Source organism: Callithrix jacchus, chromosome 8 (genome assembly GCF_049354715.1).
Source record: "Callithrix jacchus isolate 240 chromosome 8, calJac240_pri, whole genome shotgun sequence".
Taxonomy (NCBI): Eukaryota; Metazoa; Chordata; class Mammalia; order Primates; family Cebidae; genus Callithrix; species Callithrix jacchus.
The window spans coordinates 128,592,122-128,614,568 of record NC_133509.1 but is presented as its reverse complement, the minus strand read 5'-3'; the positions used below and the strand labels follow the sequence as shown (position 1 = coordinate 128,614,568).

The following is a 22,447-nucleotide window of genomic DNA, read 5'->3' as shown; positions in this document are numbered from 1 at the left end:
GTTACCGTGCTTGAGATGTTCCTACTCCCAGGAAGCCGCCCTCTCCTAGGAGCCTTTACTCAACCCGCCCTCCATTCCTCAGTCTTCCCCTTTCTCAGGGCAGCGGGAGTGACATGGCAGATCACAGTGGAATGGTGGGTTTTATCCGTCTCCCTGAATTCTTGAGGTAAAAGGGACAGGGTCTCATTCACATTCGTCCCTGCATCTTGCTGGTTGAGGTGGAATCTGCAGCATTTATGTGGCAAAGAGCCTTGGGGCAGCGCCCTGGCATGAGGGAAGCCGCTAAGACATTGTTCTGAAAGCTGATTTGCAAGGTGCTTTGTACTCTGCAAACCAGCAGTGTATAGCATGTTTACAGGAGTGGCTTAAGGGTGTCCAAATACTGGGAAAAGGTGCTCAGTAAATGGTTCTTCCATGCATGCGCTGCAGTGTCTGACCCTCTGCTCTGTGTCTTAAGCCCCTGGTTCTCTCACTCAACCTTAAAATAGGATCGTCCAGGCCTTGAGGGCCTTCTGGAAGGCGCTCCCCATCCATCAACGCGCTTCCGCAGAGCGGCCGCCTGCCTGGGATGCTGCTAGGCGCAGCTTGTTTGAAAGAGGTGTAACCAGGCTACTTCCCGAAGAACGGACTTGTTGATAATCTTGCCTCAAACAGAGGAGTCTGCAGATGGTTGAGGAAAAGCAGTGGTAGAAATGTTCTCCCCAGGGCCGTCACAACTCCTTCCAGCCGCAGCCTAGTGTTGCAAGAGAGTTCCTGCTGCTGTACTACAAAGGAGAGGACAAGGCCCTCGGCCCGGAGAGGGGCGGCCTGCACCTTCCAGCCCTGGCGCCCAGGAGAGCCTGCCGGGAGTGCGGCGGGGAGAGTCCGCAGGGATCGAGCGCGGAAAGGGGTCTCAAGTCAGAATTCACCACCTTTCCGCAGCCTCGGGAGAGGCTTGGGGGAAGGGCAGGCAAGGGGCAAGACCCCTTGGAACTGGGAATCCTCGGCCTCCAGGGTGAATAAATAATTAAGCGCCCAATACACAATAGCCTCGCTAGATGGAGACGAGGAATCACTGCAGCGGCGCTGGCGGCGGCAGCGGCGAGGAGGTGGGGGGAGCGCGGGCGGGAGCGCAGTCCGGGGCGGGAGGCGGTAGAGGCTCTGGCTCCGCTCACGTCTGTTTTCCTTTTTCGTGCATTATTTATTTCGCCTCCGCCTGCGGCTTTGCTGCCCCAGCTGGCGCTCCCTGGCGGCGCCTACCGCCGCTGCCTCTCTCGGGCCGGCGTGAGGGTCGCAGAGAGCTTGGGCACCCCCGTGCCCCGGGCAGCCGCGCGGCGCCACGGGGAAGGGCCGGGAGCCAACGCGGGCCAAGGGAGGGCTCGCGCGGCCGGCTCCTGGCGGCTTGAAGGAGACTTTCCCCGCCCTCTGCCTCCGCCTAGGCTGCCCGCCCCGGCCCTGGGCAAGGGGTGCCGCCCCTCCCGCCCCGCGCGCGGCCAGGCGCAGCCCGGATCCACCGCGCCCTGCGCCCCGTGCGAGGACGCCGCTCCTGGTCCTCTGCTCAGCCGCCGGGGAGGCCCAACCGGCGCGCAAACTTTTGCTCCAACGCCGGGAGCTCCTCCCCGGCATGTGAAGCCCCCGGGCGCCCGCGCAGCCGCCAGGGTGAGGACCGAGGCCCCGCCTAGAGGGCGGGGGACTGGGGAGGCGGCTGGCTTTAAATGGGGGCTGTCCGGCGGCTTGGCAACAGAGCTGCCGCGGGGGAAACGCGGACCTCTCTTTCCCGAGCCGAAGATCGGCTGGGGCCGCCGCTAGGCAAGGTGGCGTGAGGCTTTGCAAGGGTGCGGGCGGAGATGGAGGCGTGGGGGTAACCCACGCCCGGGAATGGGAGATCGGGGCTGGGCGGGGGCGTGCAGAGGGGCAGCGCACAGAGGTGCCTCTGTTGCAGTGTGCGCAATGAGGCCGGCCGGGCAGTGAGGGTGCACGCAGCGTGTGATTTCTTGGTGCCGTGCATGCAGGGTCAGCGAGGGTACGGGCAGGGGTCGGCGGTGTGCACAGCTGTTTCTGTGGGTGTGCGCGCAGGGTGAGTAGTGCCCGCTGGGTTTGAAGTGTGCTCACAGTGAGAGTGAGTTGTACATGGCTGCTTCTGGGGGTTCATGGGGCTCAGTAAGTGTGCTTGGCTGTTTCTGGAGGTATTCATGGGGCCAAGGTATGCACGCAGTATTCTGGAGCTGTGTGCGGAGCTAAAGTCTACACGCGGGCTTCTGGGGATGTGCATAGGAAAAGGGTGTGAATTCTGGGATGCACGAAGAGTCAGTGAAGGTGTAAGGCGGAGTGTAAGTGCAGGCTTGGTTTACTAGCGTGCCCCAGGGTGCGGGGCGTGCCCACCCGACCCGGGCTGGAAGGTGTGTTGGTGCGCGGCGCGGAAAGTGTTCGCGCGGTATCCGCCTGACCCGAGCCTTGCTCTCCTGACAGTTCGCCCCAGGAGCGGGCGCCGCGGGCCGAGATGCTCCTCCGGGACTTGGTGCTGCGCCGTGGCTGCTGCTGGTCCTCGCTGCTGCTGCACTGCGCGCTCCACCCGCTCTGGGGCTTCGTGCAGGTGAGACGCGCCGGCTGCGCACTAGCTGGGAGGGCCTCCTGGGTGAGGGGCAAGCTGTCCCTTCCCTCCTGAGACCCTGGCTTCCTGCAGCCGCACCACTGATTGGTCCTCAGGAGAGCATGGGAAAAGAAAAGCTGCTAGGGTCCCTGAAAAGAAAGAAACTCCAAAGAGAGGCTTCAGTTGTGGCCTAAAGCCTGCAGGACATGGCCTTGGAAGGGAAAAGGGCTCAGAATACCTTCCGATGATGCACATTCTAGGGCAGACATTCAGCAAAGAAACAAACTTACAAAGAAAAATGATCCCAAGGGTATATATATATTATTTCTTTCCCACCAGAATCACTGATGAACTTTAGCTTTCTTAAACTGGTCTTCAACACAGGAGAGGGCCGGGTTCTTGTAGGTAGCGGAGTTGAGGATGAGGACAGATAATGCGTGGTGGCCCATCTGTCAGGACCACCCAGGGATGCCTCTCTCTGCTGGGGTCCCTTAGATCCCAGCGCAGAGGCCAGGCAGCCATCAACTGGAGTTACCTCTTAGAGTCAGAGAGGGGGTTCAAGGAGATGGTCCCTATTCCCTCCACTACCCCTCCCCCCCCAGAATGTGCATGGTCACTGGTACAGTGGAGAGGTGACAAGGTGGACTTTGATGTCAGCTCTGGAATTTTAGCTTCAGCTCTGTCCCTTACCAGCTAGGAGACCTTAGGCAACCTACTTGCCCTCTCTGAGTTAGTGTCTTCTTCTGACTATTCTAGTATAAGAACTTGATAATGCCAGTAAGGATTACTTCGTGCAGTGCCTGGACCATGACAACACTACCTGGCAGTGTTTGCTGCCATTGTCGGTGGGAGTAATAGTAATGCGGGTCTTCTGCCTGGCGGGCCAGGTAACTCTGTTGATCATTGTGTGGTCTGTTTGACATTTTTGAATTGTTAGAGTTTCTGCTGGCTCTGGAGGACATTTTTATTGTTTTGGGCACTGAAGATCCACTCTGGGGTATTTGCAGCCTCGTGTTCTCCTAGTGGCATTTTGGGGGTTGGGGACCATTCATATGGTTGCTCTGAGTACAGGTGATAGATCAAGAAAAAAAGGGATGGGGCAAGACCACTTGCCAGTCTACTGAGCTGCCCCAGATGTTGAGACCTTGCCGGGAACTTGCTCAGTCCTTTGGATGACGGCCTGGGTGACTGCCCATCGAGAGCCGGGGTCAGATGCTGCTCAGCGCCCCCGACTCCCAGCCCCGTCTTCTGCTCTCTTCTCTGGCTTGCCTCCATCTCACTTAGAATTATTTTCCTTTTGGAATTGACAGCTTTGTCTAATGTGTGAAACAGCAGTTATTAAACTCAGCTGTGCCTCCTCAGGAACCAGGATTTTGTCACTTCTAAACACTTCAGTGGCTTGGGACCAGCTTGCCTTGTTCAACTTTCAGCTGAACCTCAGATATTGAGTTCACTAAGTTTTTATATTTGTTTGTTTACAGTTTTCTCTCTTCCGTAAGACTTCTTCAGCTGGGGTGGAGAGCAACGTAATGAGTTTTTCAGTCTCCAAGACTAGAATTCTACTGTGTGAGCTCGTAGGATCTAAACAGAAAACCCACTAGCACCCCGCACCCCACCAGAAGAAATAATTTTGTGAAAGCAGTTCAGTTTTTTAAGTGTCCGTCAGCCAGGCAGTACTTACACAAGCAGGTGTGTGTGTGTGTATTTCAGATGCTCTTACTCAGTACAAATCAATTTTCATAAAAATCAATTAAGAAAGGAGTCCTCCAGACAAGTAGAATGGGTAAAATCTTGGCTTGAGGCTCTGGAAAATTAATTTACAAATGATAGGGACAGAGAAATCAAGGGAAATGGGGTTTTGGAATGAATGGATTTGGCTTTGAGCAGAGGAGCTGAATCCAGGGGAACGTAGGAGAGAAGAAAAAAAAAATGGAAATGCATGAAGCCATGTGTTTCTCTTTAAGTGGAGAAAATAAAATCTGTCATGTCATAGGAGTTTCTCTAATCTAGAGAAAGAACTCAGAGCTATCTGCCCTTCCATGAGCATTTTGCCAGGAGAACATTTGGAAGGACAAGGCCAACATAACAAAGTTCTGTGATTAATGGGATTGTGGATGAGGCAAGAGACCTGGGGTCCCCCAAAGCATCAGGTTCTTAACTTGAAATCAGCCTTAAGCCTCTGGCTGCTGCTAGTTGATAAGAAACTTAATCATTAAAGTCAGACGATATTTAAATTGCCAGAAGGGTTAGTGGGAGCATTCCTTAACCTTTCCACCCTATTTAATGTGTCTGGAATCGAGATTTTTGAGCTTCTGTGATTTAGGTTCTTCTAAGTTCACTTCCAGATGATTCTTTTTTTTTTGCAAGGGAAGAGGATGACAGGCTGGCAAATTTATTAGGTGTGACAGGAGTGTGTCTCATCAAGTTACAGTGGTGCTGGCCTGTCTCCATGAAAGATGCCAGAAGCCATCATCTTTGTGGCTGCCCTCCTAAAGCAATAGTTAGAGAGACAGCCTCTTATCTGGCCTCTGTGTGCTGATGCGAAACTACCCCAGACCCAAATGATGTTGAACTCTTTCTACGGTAGTCAGTGATTCAGCAGCATTTATTGGACACCTACTGTATGCGAGGCCCTTTGTTAAGTGCAAGAGCTTAGTGGTCTGCCCTTGCGCACTCATAGTTTGGCACTGTAGAGCTAATTAAACAAGTCATTATCTTCAAGAGAGCTCAGCAAGAACAAATAGCTTGGACCTGGGGCAAGAGTCAGAGAAGTCTCACAGGCCTGGTGCTTCAGTTGAGATAGGAAGGATAAGAAATTAGGGTGAGGTGTCCAGGCAGAGGGCACAGCCCAAGGCCAGAGGAGAGAGGGACTTTGGAAGACCCAGGGGAAAGAAGCACTGGGTAAGGCCACTGTTGCAAGCCACTAACATAGTGTCCTGCAGTTTGGACTTGATCCTGAGGGCTATGGACATTGTTTTAAGGAAAGGGTTTTAAGTAAGAGATGACACACTCAGGTTGGTATTTTAGAAATCTCAGTCCAGTCTGGTTGCAGTGCTTCATGCCTGTAATCCCAACACTTTGGGAGGCCGAGGTGGGAGGACTACTTGAGCCCAGGAATTGTAGACCAGCCTAGGCAACATTACGAAACCCTGTCACAAAAAAAAGAGAGCCAAATCTCAGTACAGTTCCTGCATAAAGGATGGATGCAGGGAGGATGCAAGCCAGGGGCAAAGAGGTGGGTAAGGGGAGACTGGCCAGATTTAGCAAAGAAAATACAGGACATCCAATTAACTTTGAATTTCAAATAAACTACAAATTGGATTTTTATTATATATATATATTTTTTTTTTTTTGAGACGAAGTTTCGCTCTTGTTACCCAGGCTGGAGTGCAATGGCGCGATCTTGGCTCACGGCAACCTCCGCCTCCTGGGTTCAGGCAATTCTCCTGCCTCAGCCTCCTGAGTATCTGGGATTACAGGCACGCGCCACCATGCCCAGCTAATTTTTTGTATTTTTAGTAGAGACGGGGTTTCACCATGTTGACCAGGATGGCCTCGATCTCTTGACCTCATGATCCACCCGCCTCGGCCTCCCAAAGTGCTGGGATTACAGGCGTGAGCCACGGCGCCCGGCCTCAAATTGGATTTTTTTAAGCATATCTCCCATATAATATTGAGGATATACTTTAAAATTATTTGTGGTTTATCTGAAATTCAAATGTCATAGGGTGTCTTATATTTTATCTGGCAAATAGAGAGAGGTGGGTGCTGCCCACTGGAGACCTGGTGGACTTGTTCAGGTGGCAGCAGAGGAAACGGAGAGGAGTAGATGGATTCAAGGATGGTTTAGGAGGCAACGTCTGCTTGACCCAAAACTGCACCAGTTGACCAGGAGTAGGATGGTGGCTGGAGAAGAGGGAACTGATGCTGGGAGCACTGTGTGCCTCAGACCCCTGCTCCAGGCACCAAATCAAGGAGACTCCAGGATGTACCTGTGGCTCAGCCCACTCTCAAAACTACAGCATTTACAGGATTCTGGCTGTAGGAGAGCACTGCAGAGCAGGGCCTGGAAGGCAGGTGATGGTGAAACTGGAATAAGAAGTGGTCCCAGGAAGAACCGATACCAGCCTGCGTTCTGTGGGCTTCAGGCAAGTCACTGAACTTTCTGGGCCTCTGCTCTTTCTTAATGAAGTCCAGCTAAGAGCAGCTTATTTCAGGGGGCAAGTTCCTTCCCCTTTTGAAATTCCCCAAGATAGAAACCAACCACGCCAGGTGCTGAGACAAGCTGCGGACACCTGAGGCTTCCTCTCTGTTAGTCTAAATACAACACTGCCAATCAACAGAACCCCCAGGTGGAACCAGCAATGGGGAACAGGACAGATCCACGTTTCTCCACTGGTGGGCAGTGCACCTTTTCACTGAGCACCGACTGCTGGCCCCAGGCAACTGTGGCGCACCATTTAGCTTCGCTGAGCCTGCGGGCCAGGTGTTAAGAGTGAATAGTATCACTTACCTCTCCCAGTTATGCCCAGGGAGAAATGGGAGCGTGAACCCATGAGGAACACATAGTAGGGCTCAAAAAGTCATGATTGTTCAGGATTAATAAAGTACTCATCTACCTGCCTGCCTAAGACGCAGCTTAGTGTAGAGAGACACGCAATACAAAACAGCAAGGAAATGCCCCAGGCAGAAGGGTTTGCAGAATTAAGCAGCAGCACTGAGCAGGTGAGTCTAATTTGGGTGGGGGAGGATTTAGGATGGCTTTGCCCAAGAAGAAGGATTGCTTGAGCCCAGGAATTTGAGATCAGTCTAGTCAACATAGTGAAACCCTGTCTCAAAAAAAAAAAAAAAAGAGAGAAAAGAAAAAATATCAGTCCAGTTCTTGCATGAACACCCAAGAAGGCTGTTCAAGAGATGGGTTTGAAGGATGGAGAGAAGTTGGCAAGTGGATATGGGGTTCAAGTAACCCAGAGTTGAGGCAGGCTCAGATGCCACAGGCTTGGACTGAACCAAACTATCAGGACACTGCAGTGAGGACCCAGCGCTCAGGCATAAGGACGGACCAGACTTGATGCTTCAGTGAGAACAGTTGACTAAGCAATTGTGCCTGCTCATGTTTCAGAGATGCCTTTATACAAGAGACTGAGAACCACGACTTTTTTTTTTTTTTGAAGCAGGGTCTCACTCTGTTGCCCAGGCTGGAGGGTGGTGGGCTGCAATAGTTCACTGCAGCCTCAACCTCCTGGCTCAAGCAATCCACCCACCTCAGCCCCTGGAGTAGCTGGGTCTACAGGTGTGTGTCTACCCCAGCTAATTAAAAAAAAAATTTGTAGAGATGAGGGCTTACTCTATTGCCCAGACTGATATTGAACCCCTGGGCTCAAACAATCTGCCCACCTCAGTCTCCCAAAGTGCTGAGGTTATAGTTGTGAGCCACCACACCTAGCCAGAGCTATCAATTTTATTTATTTACTTATTTATTTATTTATTTATTGAGACTGGAGTCTCCCTCTGTCACCCAGGCTGGAGTGTAGTAGCATGATCTTGGTTCCCTGCAGTCTTGACCTTTGGGTTCAAGTGATTCTCCTACCTCAACCTCCTGAGTAGATGGGACTACAGGTGTGCATCACCACACCTGGCTAATTTTTGTATTTTTTTTAGTAGAGACAGGGTTTCACCAGTTTGGCCAGGCTGGTCTCGAACTCCTGACCTCATATGATCCGCCCGCCTCAGCCTCCCGAAGTGCTGAGATTACAGGCGAGAGCTATCAATTTTTTTTTTTTTATAAGATGGAGTCTTGCTCAGTGTCCAGGCTGGAGTGCAGTGGCACAATCTCGGCTCACTGCAACCTTCGCCTCCCAGGTTCAAGCAATTCTTCTGCCTCAGCCTCCCGAGTAGCTGGGACTACATGCATATGCCACCACGCCCAGCTAATTTTTGTATTTTTAGTAGAGATGGGGTTTCACCATGTTGGCCAGGTTGGTCTCAATCTCTTGACCTAGTGGTCCGCCTGCCTCAGCCTCCCAAAGTGCTAGGATTACAGGTGTGAGCCACCGCGCCCGGCCGAGCTATCAATTTTTTAAATGCCGTGTGCTCCTTCACTCCTCCTGCAGCCTTCAAATTTGGCCCCGATTTTTCTGCCTAGAACTTCATCACATTAAACACTCTTATACATCTGTGCCTTCATATCCTCTCACAAAAATAGGTCATTGTGTCGGGCCAGGTTAAACAAACGTGCTCTTCTTGAACTCTCTCTCATAAATTGCACCTTGGAGAGTGAGAAAATAATTGCACTGGCAATGGTATTGCTTGAAGTTCACACACTTGGTAGAGTGCATTGGAGATGTGGTCTCAGATGCCAGCTGTTAGGAGAATGAAGCTTTCTAGCAAACCCCGGGGTCTCAGAAGGTCAGAATTTAGAGGCGCACAGGCTCAATGACGGGACATCTAACAATGGCACAGGTCTAGAAGCTGGTGGATTTCCCACTGACATGTAAGGAGTTAATCGTTTCTGTAAAATAATTGAGCAGAGGCCACCATCTGACGGTATGCTCTTCCCAGTGGGAGAGAAGATTGCTTTCCAGGGTTTGAAATGCAGTCAATGGCCCTTTAAAAACATTAAAAGGTGATGTGCAGGAGCCTCTTAGCCTCCTGGATATGAAGCCAGGGCTGTAAATCAGCCCACTTCCTGCTACCACCCCAGCTGATATTACCCACATTACTTATTCACATCTTCCCAGGTGTGATGGGAACGCCCAGCCCCAGGGGCTCTCCCAGCCATGAGGCAGAGGGGCTGCATCAGCATTCCGAGGCAGGCCACACAGGGCTAGTAGCAGGGAAAGTGGAGTTCTGGTTTCTAGTGGCTCAAAGATGATACAGAAATTAACTGTGGCCGTCCGGGAGGTGGAGGGTGACTGGCAACTCTTTGTGCTTTTAAACCAGCTTGTTCCCTGGGACAGGCATGAAACATCAGATTCATGGATTTATGGCACTCTGTAGAGCCAGGGACACTGGCAGTCAGTCTAATCCATCCACCCAGTTCCCATGCTGGCTCTGCATAAGAAGTTTAACCTGGGAAGCTTAAGCAAAATCCCCAGGCCCAGCTCCACCTGCAAAATTCTGATTTAATCCGTGTGGGTGAGGCTCACAGTGCCGTGGTGAAGATACGTATGAATCAGGTAACATCCAAATAAGATTTCTGCCCCTAGAGAGGAACCTGGTGCCAGGACAGCCCATACAAAAGAATCTGGCTGGATAAAGAGGTCAGAGACTCGCGAAGCTGAGTCAGGGGTGCAGCAGGGATAGGGATGGGAGAACATTACCACCACTGGAGCAGCAATTGCAGAGGCCAGGGGCCTGGAACTGAAAGGAGAGAATGAGGACAGAGAGATGGAGAGAGGTTGTAGGGATTGCCTCTTGCAGAATTTGCAGGCCATGTGAACCCACGAGGAGTGTGGGCAGCATCTGGGGCTTGCTGGGGGGGATGCAGATTGTTTGGTGGGGTGCCCTTCTCACAAGACCACTGGGACACTGAGTGGAGAGCATCAAGCAGGTTGCTCTGCTCCCTTTGGTCACGTGGGACACAGGAGCAGAGGCCTCACAGGGTGAGGTTTCTCCCCAAGATTGGGGGGCCTTGCCTCAGTGTAGACACAAAAAGGCCATCAGGAATAAGGGCTGGAGAGAAGGCCAGGGCTTGGTCTTGGGCTGTAGCAAGGAAGACAGGAGAAGTGGTTGGGCTTAGAGCACAGAGGACGTAAAGTGTTTCATTCGCCAAGTGTGAGACTCTTGGGCAGCTACTTCTGCGTGGGCCTCAGTTTACTCATTTGTATCATGGAGAAATTCTACCAGTCAACCTTCCAGCTCTTGTCTACTTCTTATTCATAACCAGGTCACCGGCCGAGGGTCCCATAGCTGGTCCCTGGCAGAGCTAGGAAGGAAACCTTGGTCTCCAAACTAGCCAGGCTAGCACCCAACAGCACCGTCCCCTTTGAACCAATCCAACTTCTGTCAATTCTTCCTACCTTTGTCTTGGAGAGGAATCCCAAGTCCTAGGCTGGCAGGGGACAGGGTGGCCTGGGCTCATTTAAGCTTCTAGTTGCCTTACTGTCTTCTCCCTCTCTTGGGTATGTGTGCCCATGTCCACAGGTGACGCACGGTGAGCCCCAGAAGTCCTGCTCCAAGGTGACTGACAGCTGCCGACACATCTGCCAGTGCCGGCCCCCTCCCCCGCTGCCCCCGCCGCCCCCGCCCCCGCCACCTCCCAGACTCCTCTCCGCCCCAGGTAGGTAATGGCTCACTCCATTTTGGGGTTTCTCTTTGTGTTTTCCTGGGCCCACGAAGATCCAGTGAGCGTGGCCGAGGGCAGCCCTGCCTCCTTTGTAATTTTCCACTGGCCGAGCAGGAGGGAAGCCAAGGCCCAACTTTTCCCTGCAGTCTGCAAAATGCCGTTCCCACAGAATGCTCCTGCAGGATGGAGAAGGATGTTTCTCCACCAGTTAATCAGATAAAAGTCAATCTCCATTTGATGAGTGACTTGGCCTGGATTGTTCCGAAGGCCAGATCTTTAAAGGGGGCAGCTGCTGGGGACTGGTCTTAAATAACCCCCCTCCCTCAACACACAGTTCTGTTTCTCTATTATAATTAACATTTAGGGAGGCAGTTAGGGTAGAACCAAAGTCAACGCTCTGGGAGCAAAGTTACAAGATGCCTTTCAGCCATGTGCACCGAATTCTGCTAAAACCTCTCTTTGACTTGTTTGCCTTGGACGATTCCATCTCTGAACAATTTGATTGCACGGTCATTCAAACAAAGGAGCGTTTCTTTAGCCAGAAATGGCCTCAGCCCTGACCTCTACATGGTGAAATTCCCTGTTTACAATTGCTACTTGATAAGGTCTCTCCAAAGGAGGCTCTGTATTTCACACGGCTCCTTCATCCCGCCTGAAGGATGTCTGTGATCATGTTCTCACCTATCTCATTAAACACGTCTCCATGGAATTATTTGGGATGCGTTTTAAATAACCTTGGCACAAAGCTTGTTCTCTGGGAGGCTGCGTTTCTGGCCTCTTAGTATCCAGTCAGTGATGCAGGGTTCTGGAGGATCTTTGCAATTGATGTGAATTTCTGCATTTTGACGATGAGGCCCCTACATATCTCCATCCTTCCCTGACAGCCTGTGACCCAGTGCGTCTCAAAGCCTGGCCCTCAAATGACCTGCTTCAGCATAACCCGAAGCATTTGTTTTAAAATGCATCTTCATGGGCCCACTTCAAACTGACTAAGCCAGAGCTTTTGGGGTGGGATTTAGGAATTGTCACAATAACAAGTCCTGAGATGGTTCAAATGCAAGTTACAGTTGAGAACCTACTCCTGGCAGGCCCTCTGTTCCAGGCCTCTGCCAGATCCTTCTGTCCCGGGATGCTCACTGGCCTTCTCACTCCGGAAAGAATCCCTGGGTCCGCGCTGTGGGGCCCGGCCTCAGGCACCTACCCTTGGAGATCACTCCCTTCCCTTCCTTTGGAACTCCTCACTCTCCCACATTTTGGGTCCCGGGGACGTAGTCTCCCAGTGGTTTGTATTTGATGATCCACATTCCCCAGCTGGATCCCTTGAGGTTATCTTGTGCTCACTGAGCATCTGTGTCAGACAGGAGAAGGACTGTCCCGGCCTTCTGGAATCTCAGCTCTCCCAGGGAAGGCCATCCTGTCAGCAACCCACAGAGAGGGGCCTGAGAGAACACAGAGATGGTTTGCCAGGTGCACTGGGAATTCCCCAGTAGTTAAGCAAAACACTAGCCCGGTAAACAGTAACACTGACAGGAGACTTTAAGAATAGATGGGATTTTCCCAGGTTGCTAAGGAGGTTGGGGGAAAAGGGCATCCAGGCAGAAGGAACAGAGTGGACAGAAGCCTGGAAGTTTGGCTCCATGAGACTTCTTGGGAGTCACAAGCCCTTCCGTGGCTTGAAAGAGTGGCCAAGGAGGAGGACCTGGAAGGGCCTCGTGTGCCTGGCTGAGCAGATCGCATTTCATCCTATGGGTCATTGTTTGCCTAACAATGAACTGCATTCACGGGTACCCAAGTACCATCTCTTATTCGCCTTATTTTTTCCCTTAAATAAACTCACTTTTGTGTTTATACAAGTTAATTTCCTTATCTTTATAAAACTACTGTAAACGAGAAACCAGTACCACTCGCATAAATAGAAGGTGACCATAAAAATAAACGCAATGGAAGCAAACTGAGGTTTTAAAATGTCAGCCTTCCTTGGAAGGTTCTGAGCTTGAGGCTTTCTCTCTGTTTGTTACAGAGGGAGAGAAGCAAGTGGTAGAGAGATGCCAAAGCCACAGCGGCACAGTGCTGAGACCCTCTCTGTACAGTAATTGCGAAGTCTGTGAGAGAATCAAAAGGAGCTTAAGTTTCTTGTTACAGGTTTCAGTGTGTTCAAGTGCTGGGTTCATGTACCATCTAAGATCAGCTCTCATAGCTGCAGGGACATGGTCCTGATGCCTCAGGAAACTGCTTTGGGCAGGGACGAGCCTACAAAGGTGTTAAGTGGGGAAGTGACATGCGCCTGTATTGTCTGTTTCAGAAAGATCAACTGTTTTGACAGTGTGGGTTGGATTGGAGTGGATTGGGGTTGAGCGGGCAGACTGCAGTCAGTTGGGGGTCTCTTGAGATCATTCAGACCCCAGGTCATCCAAGAGGGCCTGAAGCTAGGTCGGGGGCTACAGAAATGGGAAGAGGCTAGAGGAGAGTGCTTGCTGGAGTAGAGGGGAGAGAACTCATGTTGAGTTTTGGGACTGAAGCTGCTTCTTGGGAGACGAGAGTAAGAGAGGAGAGCTCTGTATGGCAGGACTTTCTCAGTTTCAAGTAGCAAAAACACACTTTGAAGTAGCTTAAGCAATACAAAAAATACGGAGAAAGATGTCAGCTTGTGGGCTCATGTATCAGGATATACAGGCAGCAGAGCTGCTGAATCCATGGTCTAAATGGTGACAGTATTGGATTTCTGTCTCTGTTGCTCTCTTCTGATTTCTCTGGGTTGCCTTTTCTCTCAGGCTGGCTCAGTCCCTGTAGCTCCAGGCTCCAGCATTCCATCAGCCTTAGAGTCAGTAGTCTCCCTAGGAAGAGACCTTCTCTTTCTCAGTGGTCCACAGGAAGTCCTGAGGCTGACTTTCACCGGACCAGCTTGGGTCTTGTGCTCACCCGTGGGCCAATATGGTGACTTCTGGCAAAGAATATGCTGGTTGGTCAGGCCTGGGCCGTGTGACCACCCCTGGAGCTGGGATGTGCAGATAGGGCTTCAGGGAGAGATAGTTTCTTTCCCAAAGGAAAATCTGGATGGAAAGGCTATAACCAAAAACGAGATCATGGCTACCGGGCGGGAGGGCATGTAAGGTGGATTAGACCAGCGGTGGAGAATGTGATTTATTCATTCTCTTGGTCCTCCCTGAGCTCAGCCCAGAACCCTGCACACAAGTAGTGCCCAATGAATGTCAGAGCTGCGGCTACATTCACAACTTCTGCCAGTCATAAAATACAACCCTGAAATGGTTCATGTCTCCCAGAGGGTACAGGGCTTCAATGCCTTGGAGCCTCTACTGTCTCTCAACAGGTATGCACTGAGCTCCAAGTGTGGGGCATGGTGCCAGGGCCAGGGAGCCAGCAGTGAGCAGCAGACAGCTCCTGCCTTCATGGAGTTCATGGGCCAGTGGGCTGTCATTTGCAGAAGGTATTCATAGGAGTGTCCTTTCCTGACCTCTCTCTGGATTCACTGGCTCCAGGCATGTGCTAGTCCCTGTCCCATTTGCTCATCTGATATCCTTTGCTTTCTTGCCACTCACACAGGCCTCTCATTCAGCTGGCAAGCATCTGCCAGGCGTCTGTTCTATGTCCAGCCCTGTGCTGGGCACCCTGAGGGATACAGTCACACACGGACTTGTCTACATCAGCAGAGCCCAGGTCAAGAAAGACCAAGGACATGGCATAAGAGGCTGATTCCATGAGCCTTTCTTGAGCCTGTGTTAGCATGCTAGCCCTGCTCTTTCCTTTTCGTGATTTTAAGAGAGCTGGTTAACATAAGCCTCCATTTCTTCCTCTATAAAATAGGTTCATGGGCTACACCCACATCATGGTTCATGACTTGAGGGTTCCTGAAACTACTTCTGAACACTAGACAGGCATCCATTGCTGTAGTCATCCTGTGGAAAGCATTCTGAGGAAGAGCAGCCTATGAGTGCAAGCCAGACTTACGGAATAAAGGGGTGCTATTGGGACAGGGATACGTAATTCCAAAAGGGGCAGGGAGGGTGGATCCAGAAAGACAGGAGAGAATTCTTATTCACTCCCAGCGCAGGCCCGGGCCCTGTCACTTCCTCTCAGAGCCTCAGTTTTCTCATATGATTCCTACCTGCGGTGGAACTGTCGCAGGTAGGTAGGAGAAGGGGGAGGCTGGACAGGCCACGAAGAAGAGGGAGGGGCCAAAGCAGAGGCCCAGAATTCACAGCCCAAGTATCAGGCAGGTGGTCCCCTGCTGAAGTGACATTGATCCACAGGCATATTGAGCTTTGGCATGTGTCTCTGGGATAAAGAGAGAAAGCGGGGAGAGAGAAACACCTATTCGCGCACACCTGTGAAGTCCCCGCTATAAGTAATGACCAGGAACATTTGCAGGGCATTCTTCACATGGCCAGGCAGGCCTTGCTCTTCATCCAGACAGCACCTGCTGCTGCCCCACCCCTCGGGGTGACTGCTTGTCCTGGCTGGCCCAGGCCTCTCTAGATTTTTAGCCCTGAAGATCCCATGCCCCAGGAAGCCCCTCAGGCCTGTACAAACTGGAACACTGGGTTTACAGCTGGTCACCCTACTGCCAGACCACTTTCTTCTGGCGAAGGCAGCAGTGGATTTTCATGTTATTTTTTGTTATGTTTATTTGGGGGTGTTGGTTTTGTTTTCTTTTGCCATGAATTTTTTTTTTCTTTTTTTGAGATGGAGTCTCACTCTGTCACCCAGGCTGAAGTACAGTGGTGCGATCTCGGCTCACTGCGACCTCTGCCTCCTGGGTTCAAGTGATTCTCCTGCCTCAGCCTCCTGAGTAGCTGGGATTACAGGTGTGAGCCACCACAACTGGCTAATTTTTGTATTTTTAGTAGAGACAGGATTTCACCATGTTGGGCAGGCTGGTCTCAAACTCCTGACCTCAGGTGATCCCCCTGCCTTGGCCTCCCAAAGTGCTGGGATGACAGGCGTGCGCCACCGTGCCTGGCAACCATTAATCTTTTGAGAGCCCAGACTTCCCTCCCCTGCCTCATGGCTGGTGGGGCAGCTTGGCCTCCTGTTCCTCTGTGGTGGGCCCAGCTCTCTGCTCTGCTCCCAGGAGCCCTGCCCTGAGCCCTGCCTGCCATGGAGAAGGAGGTGGAGAGGGTTCTAGTGAGGCAGAAGGTTCTGGAGCAGCATCTCCACTTTCTGCTCTTGTGTTTTTCAGGCTCTGCCTACAACGCTCACTTTGAGTCTGGGCATTCGACCAGAGGTTCTCCAACTTGAACTTGTATCCGAAGCGCCTGGAGAGCTCATTTAGTAACAGATCACTGGGGCACATCCCCAGAATTCCTGACTCAGTGGGTCTGGGGTGGGGCCCGAGGACCTGCAGTTCAGTTACATTCTCAGGTGATGCTGACGTGTCGGTCGTGGGAGCACATTGAGAACCTGTGCCCTGGAGAATGACAGTCCCAGGAAGGGGCTCTGGGGTCAGCCCAGCCCTTTCACTCCTAGCGCAGACCCTGGCCCTGTCACATCCTCTCAGAGCCTCCATTTTCTCATACGATTCCTACCTGCGGAGGAATTGTCGTGATTAGATATTAACCAGGCCATCCTGGGCAGAAACTTAAAGGTGGTGTTATAGCATGGTGGCTCAGAGCCTGGCTTCCTGCCCTCTAGACCTGGGGTCCAACCCTTGTTCATTAGCTAAGTGATTTGGGCAAGGAATCCTTAACTGCTTGGAGCCTCAGTGTGCAAATCTGTGGAATGGGGTTAACAACCCCACCTGCTGCACATGGGTGGTGGGGAGCATTCGAGGCCATAAAACTAACACAGCACAGAGCCTGGAATGCAGTTATGATGCAATAAATGGGAGCTCAGAAGTAATTCTAATGCAAGCAGTAGGCACGAGAATAGGTTACTAACCTTCAGATTGGGAGTGGCTTCAGCAGGGTTCCAGCATCTCTCTTCTGAGATAGGATCATCAGATTCAACACCCTGAGGATGGTATGGGCTCTCAAAGGAGGTGTAGATGCTCCTGGGTCTTCAACAGGATAAAGGTTTTCGAGAGTCCCACCTGTGTCTCTTCCGGGGCAGCCCTTGCCAGGTGTGTAATCCTATGTCAGGTGCCCCTGGTGAAGTATTTCTGGGAGGCGTGGGTAGGAGTGAATGAACCCTGGCAGAGGCAAAGGCCTGCTTGTGGCCTGAACAAAAAGCCTTCAGCAGCTGCCAGAGCCCAGGACCTGGGTTGCTTTGTAAATGTCAGCCATGGCCCACCCGTCCCCGCCTGTGAATCAGATGGCGGAGGCCATGGAAGGAGATGTATATCAGCCCTCAAGCAAAGCACGTACACCCCCTCTGTGAGACCTGCTTTCAAGGCTGATGGGACCAAAAATAGCTGTGGCAGAACAGAGGCGTGAGCCTGCATTTCCATAGTGCCTGTCTTGAAGGAGTTCAAAGCGCTGATAGAGATTTTACTGGGGCGTTTATTTTGTTCTTGGAAAAATCGGAAGGAGGTTAAGTGACTCCTCAAAGGTCACACAACGGTGGGGGAGCCAGGAATAGGGTCACCTGGTTCCTATGTGTCAAAGGACGAGTTTCAACAGAGAAAGAGACACGCTGGACTGAGGAAGTTCGAAGATGCTTCCTTTTTACTCACCCAGGATGCTAGAAAGAAACCAGTACTGAGTTCCCGGGACTGTTGGAGAGCCACTCTGCTCTCCTCATCTCATTTAATCCTCAAACCCTTCTTTGTAATAGGTGGTATTATTGGCAATTTTTATGAGGAGCTCAGAGGTTCAGAGAGGGTGAGTCACTTATTCCAGGCTGCCCAGCTGGAGAGGAAGGGAGGTTATTCAAGGCTATCTGATTAGTTCCTGCTGTGGTCCTTGCCTAACTCTCCCCTCCACTGCTGAGAGGCAGTTTCAGAGATCTCCTTTCCTTTTCTTCCCTGGGCCTCACTCCTTCCCATCTTGAAGCCTTTACACATATAGTCCTTCTGTCTGCCAGCCTCTCCCTCGAAGTAGAACCTTAACTCATACTGATCTCAGCTCAGATTCCCGTTCTTTCTTCAGGAAGACCTTCCATGACTTTCACACTAGTCCCTGTTCTGGTATTTACGGCTGCAGAACAAACTACTCCAAAAGCTACAACACCGACGTATTTTCTTTCTCTCGCTGCTACAGGAGTTGACTGGCTCCACCTGGAGGTTCTTGCTTGGGGTCTTTCATGCAACTGTAGCCAGGGCTGGGGCCACCTGAAGGCTTCCTCTGTCATGTCTGGTGGTCGATGCTGGCTGTCGGTCGGGTCCTGAGCTGGAGCTGTTCACTCTAACATCTCCACGTAATGCCGCCTTATGGACTGGGCTTCCTTACAACATGGCAGCTGCATTTCAAGGTTGAGAGGCTGATGGGAGCTGTCTCCCTTTTGATGAGGCAGTTGAGGAAGTCACCCAGCATTACATCCACTGCATTCTGTTTTTTTAGAATCAAGCAACGACGGCTGGCTCATATTCAAACAGTGGGGAATTAGGGAGTGACACTCCCTGATGGAGGAGTGTCAGAGGATTTGCTTACATTTACAAACCATCTGCTTCCACGTACACACACACATACATGCACACACTCTTTGAATTTTTCATTTTCCTTTGTAGCAGTTATTCCACCTTTTAAACATGTAACTGATAACTTGACCAATGCTTGTTCTTTTGCTAGATGCACACAATTGTCCAGTGTCTGCTGGGTCCTCAGTGATAACCCTGGATCTTTAGCACATGCCTGGCACACCATGAGTCCTCAGCAGCTACTGAGTCACTTACCTTACAGATATTGCTGAATATCTACTATATGCCAGGCACTAGGTACTAGGTTCTGGGAATAGAGTGGTGGACAGGATGGAAGGGCCCTGCAGTCACAGAGCTTGTAGATTGATTGCTCTGTGTATACATAGGAGGGAGCACGGGGTAGTGGTATAAGAAATAAGCAAAACAGAAACATCACAGGAAAAATGGAAGATAACATGCTACAAAGACAGAGAAAATTATGTGATTTGATGGGGTAACTGGGTAGCGGCCTAGGTTATGTGGACAAGAGCTGGCATGTAAGCTGAGAGCTGACCTAAAGGGAGGAGCTGGTGGAGGGAGATCTGGGGGAAGAGCGTTCATGTGCAAGGCCCTCGTGTGGAGAAGCACTCAGGGTGTGTGAAGGGCCAGCATGGCTGCTGCCTGCTGCGAGGGAAGACCACAGGAGGTGAGCCCACAGGGAGGCAGTTCCCAGAGTCCACAAGGCCATGGAGGCTAGAGAAGGAGTTTGGATTTTATCTGAAGTGCAGCCAGAAGCCAGTGGGTTTTGTGTAGGGGGCGTGGCCCGCCCTCACATGTACTTTACGGAAACTGGCTCTGGAGAATGGAAGGAAGGGGAAGAGTGGAGGTTGGGAGCCCAGTGAGGAGGCTGTTGCCATGGGCCAGGCGAGTGACAGTGCAGGGAGAGATGCTGGTGGTGGCCTGGACCCCAGGTGGAGGCAGGTGGAGGTGTGACACCCTGGTCTGAGTTAAGATTATTCTGCAGTAGGAACTCAGTGATGTCTGTGGTTGTAGTGGGAGAGCCGAAGCAAGAAGGCTGCTAGGTTTTGAGGAATGACTGTGTGGAAGAAGCCACCAGATGTCACTCAGCACTCCTTCTCCTTGGTCCTCTTGACGTCTGTGATCTCATGAATGGGATGATGAAGCGGACTCAGGTGGTGCTGGGAAGGTGGTGGCTCAATCCCCACCCCCTCGTCCCACCACCACCAGGGTGTTAGCTGCTGCCCCCGGTAGGACCCAGGCTCTGGGATATTCGCATGAATCCATGGTTTAACTAGGCTTCATCGCCATAAAATGAAGTCCCTACTGCTTGTGCAAACCAGATTTTCCTCCAAGTTGTGATGAGTTTCTGACAAGCAAAAGAGGAGGTCCAGGCCTGGTGGGACACAAAGCTGAGCAATAGGCACAGCAGGTGAAGCCAGTCCTCATGACCCGCCTTCCCTACAGACAGCAGGCTCCTTATAAAACCTCATGAATGCCACTGCCCTAGCCCTTGGCTGGACACAGTGTGAGCCTGTGACGAGGGACTGTGGGCATCAAACACGGGCCATGTCACTTTGAATGTCTCCTGCTTCAAGGGCTGGGTTCGTGCCCAGCTCACTGTTGCTATTGATTCCGGCCTCGGGGTGTGGGATGCTCATCTCTTGCTGGAGCAGGGTTTGCGCCCTGTGATCCGCGTGCCTGGTCTGTGAGCAGGAGGGCCTGGAGGCTAGGCCAGGCTCTCGCTCTTTCCAGATGTGTGCTGGTCGCTGAGCTTCTCTGTACTTCATTTTCCTGTCCACCAAAGGGGGTTGTCCCACTCACACATGCGAGGGCCTGGCCCAGCCCTGGAACGGTGTCCACTCATAGTAAATGCAATCTCTCATCACTGTATAACCCTTGCTTGAGCAAAGTTCTTATCCAAACTGGCTCAGCTTCCTCATCCATAAAATGGGCTGACTCTGCCTTGCATTCCCCTCTGTACAAAGCACAATGCAGGTGTGAATATGACTCCTGTCTCCAGACAAGTCTGAGATCCATAAGAGCCTCTAGAATCACTGGCCTTTTAAAAAAGTGATCTTTAGCTGGTCATGGTGGTGCACACCTGTAATCCCAGCTACTCGGGAGACTGAGGCAGGAGAATCACTTGAACCCTGGAGGTGGAGGTTGCAGTGAGCCGAGATTGCAGCACTGCACTCCAGCCTGGGCAACAGAGTGAGACTTCATCTCAAATGCAAAAAAGCGATTATATCTTTTTTAAGCACTGAATTTTCCTCTCCCCATGCAGTAAATGGAATTGTTTCAGTCTTCTGTTTATTTATTTGTGTCCAGCAAATAATCAAAGCTTGCAAGTTTATACACATTTTAATTTACCCGACAAACCTTTACCTACCGATTTATTGAACATTTACCGAGGTTGTGCCATGGCAGGTTCTGGGGCTGCGAAGGTGGGCTCAGTACAGCTCTGCCCTCAGAGCCCTGCCTCCTGTTGGACACCTGAGCCATGCTTGCATGTTGGCAACACCTGGGGGCTTTAGAATACCTGATACCCAGGCCCACCCTAGAGGGGAGTTTAAAGCTGCTCATGTGTATCGAGGTTGATACCTTTGGCTAAAACCAGTGGCACAAAGCGACCTGTGTCAAAATAGGAACAGGTGAAGTGTGATGGAACTTGGACCCAAAAGGCTGGGGAGTTGCAGGCAGAGAGGTGGGGAAGACAGTGCACCTTCTCCGCGGCCCCCTGCTGCCACCACTGGCACTAGGATGTTTGCAGGGTTTAGGCCAAACTCAGTCCTGCCCTCCAGGAATTCCATGTCTTATGTGGAATCTGGACTCAACACTGAGGTGGAAAAAAGGGAAACAAGTCTCCTCAAGCGGATGCATCCAGGCCCGGCATAGGTGCTTTTTAAAAAAGTATTAGGCTGAGGTGAGTGGATCATGAAGTCAGGAATTCGAGACCCGCCTGGCCAATATGGTGAAACCTCATCTCTGCTAAAAATACTAAAAATGCTCTACTAAAAAATTAGCCAGGCATGGTGGTGTGCGCCCGTAGTCCCAGCTCTTAGGAGGCAGAGGCAGGAGAATTGCTTGAATCTGGGAGGCAGAGGTTGCAGTGAGCTGAGATTGCACCACTGCACTCCAGTCTGGGCAACGGAGTCTGTCTCACAAAAAAATGATGTTTTTGTTGAGGTAAAATTCATATAATGTAGAATTCACCATTTTGACTATTTAAAAACATACAGTGTAAAGGGTCTTTAGTATATTCACAGTGTTTGCAGCCATCACCACCATGTAACTCCAGACCGTGTTTAGTACATTCACAGTGTCTGCAGCCATCACCACCATGTAACTCCAGATCACGTTTAGTACATTCACAGTGTCTGCAGCCATCACCACCATGTAACTCCAGACCACGTTTAGTACATTCACAGTGTCTGCAGCTATCACCACCATGTAACTCCAGACCGTGTTTAGTACATTCACAGTGTCTGCAGCCATCACTACCATGTAACTCCAGATCACGTTTAGTACATTCACAGTGTTTTCAGCCATCACCACCATGTAACTCCAGACCATGTTTAGTATATTCACAGTGTCTGCAGCCATCACCACCATGTAACTCCAGACCGTGTTTAGTACATTCACAGTGTCTGCAGCCATCACCACCATGTAACTCCAGATCACGTTTAGTACATTCACAGTGTCTGCAGCCATCACCACCATGTAACTCCAGACCGTGTTTAGTACATTCACAGTGTCTGCAGCCATCACCACCATGTAACTCCAGATCACGTTTAGTACATTCACAGTGTTTTCAGCCATCACCACCATGTAACTCCAGACCGTGTTTAGTATATTCACAGTGTCTGCAGCCATCACCACCATGTAACTCCAGACCGTGTTTAGTACATTCACAGTGTCTGCAGCCATCACCACCATGTAACTCCAGACCGTGTTTAGTACATTCACAGTGTCTGCAGCCATCACCACCATGTAACTCCAGACCGTTTTTAGTACATTCACAGTGTCTGCAGCCATCACCATCATGTAACTCGCAATCACG

General features: G+C 51.2%; 1 protein-coding gene across 5 annotated transcripts in view; it reads left to right on the top strand.

Annotated features, from left to right (window-relative positions):
• Window positions 1-1,113: 1,113 nt before the first annotated feature.
• Window positions 1,114-22,447, top strand: part of PRIMA1 (proline rich membrane anchor 1) — a 64,814-nt gene continuing 43,480 nt past the window's right edge. For 2 of the 5 annotated variants that reach the window (XR_004730090.3, XM_035261355.3), the window contains exons 1-3: window positions 1,915-2,056; window positions 2,449-2,572; window positions 10,715-10,850. Coding sequence is in view for 4 of the 5 variants with exons in the window: in XM_035261355.3 (XP_035117246.2) it covers window positions 1,986-2,056; window positions 2,449-2,572; window positions 10,715-10,850 (331 nt within the window). In the remaining variant the exon portion in view is untranslated. Of the gene's footprint in view, window positions 1,794-1,914; window positions 2,057-2,448; window positions 2,573-10,714; window positions 10,851-22,447 lie in introns of those variants that run through there. The other 3 variants (XM_035261357.3, XM_017977312.4, XM_035261356.3) reach the window with 3 other exon arrangements.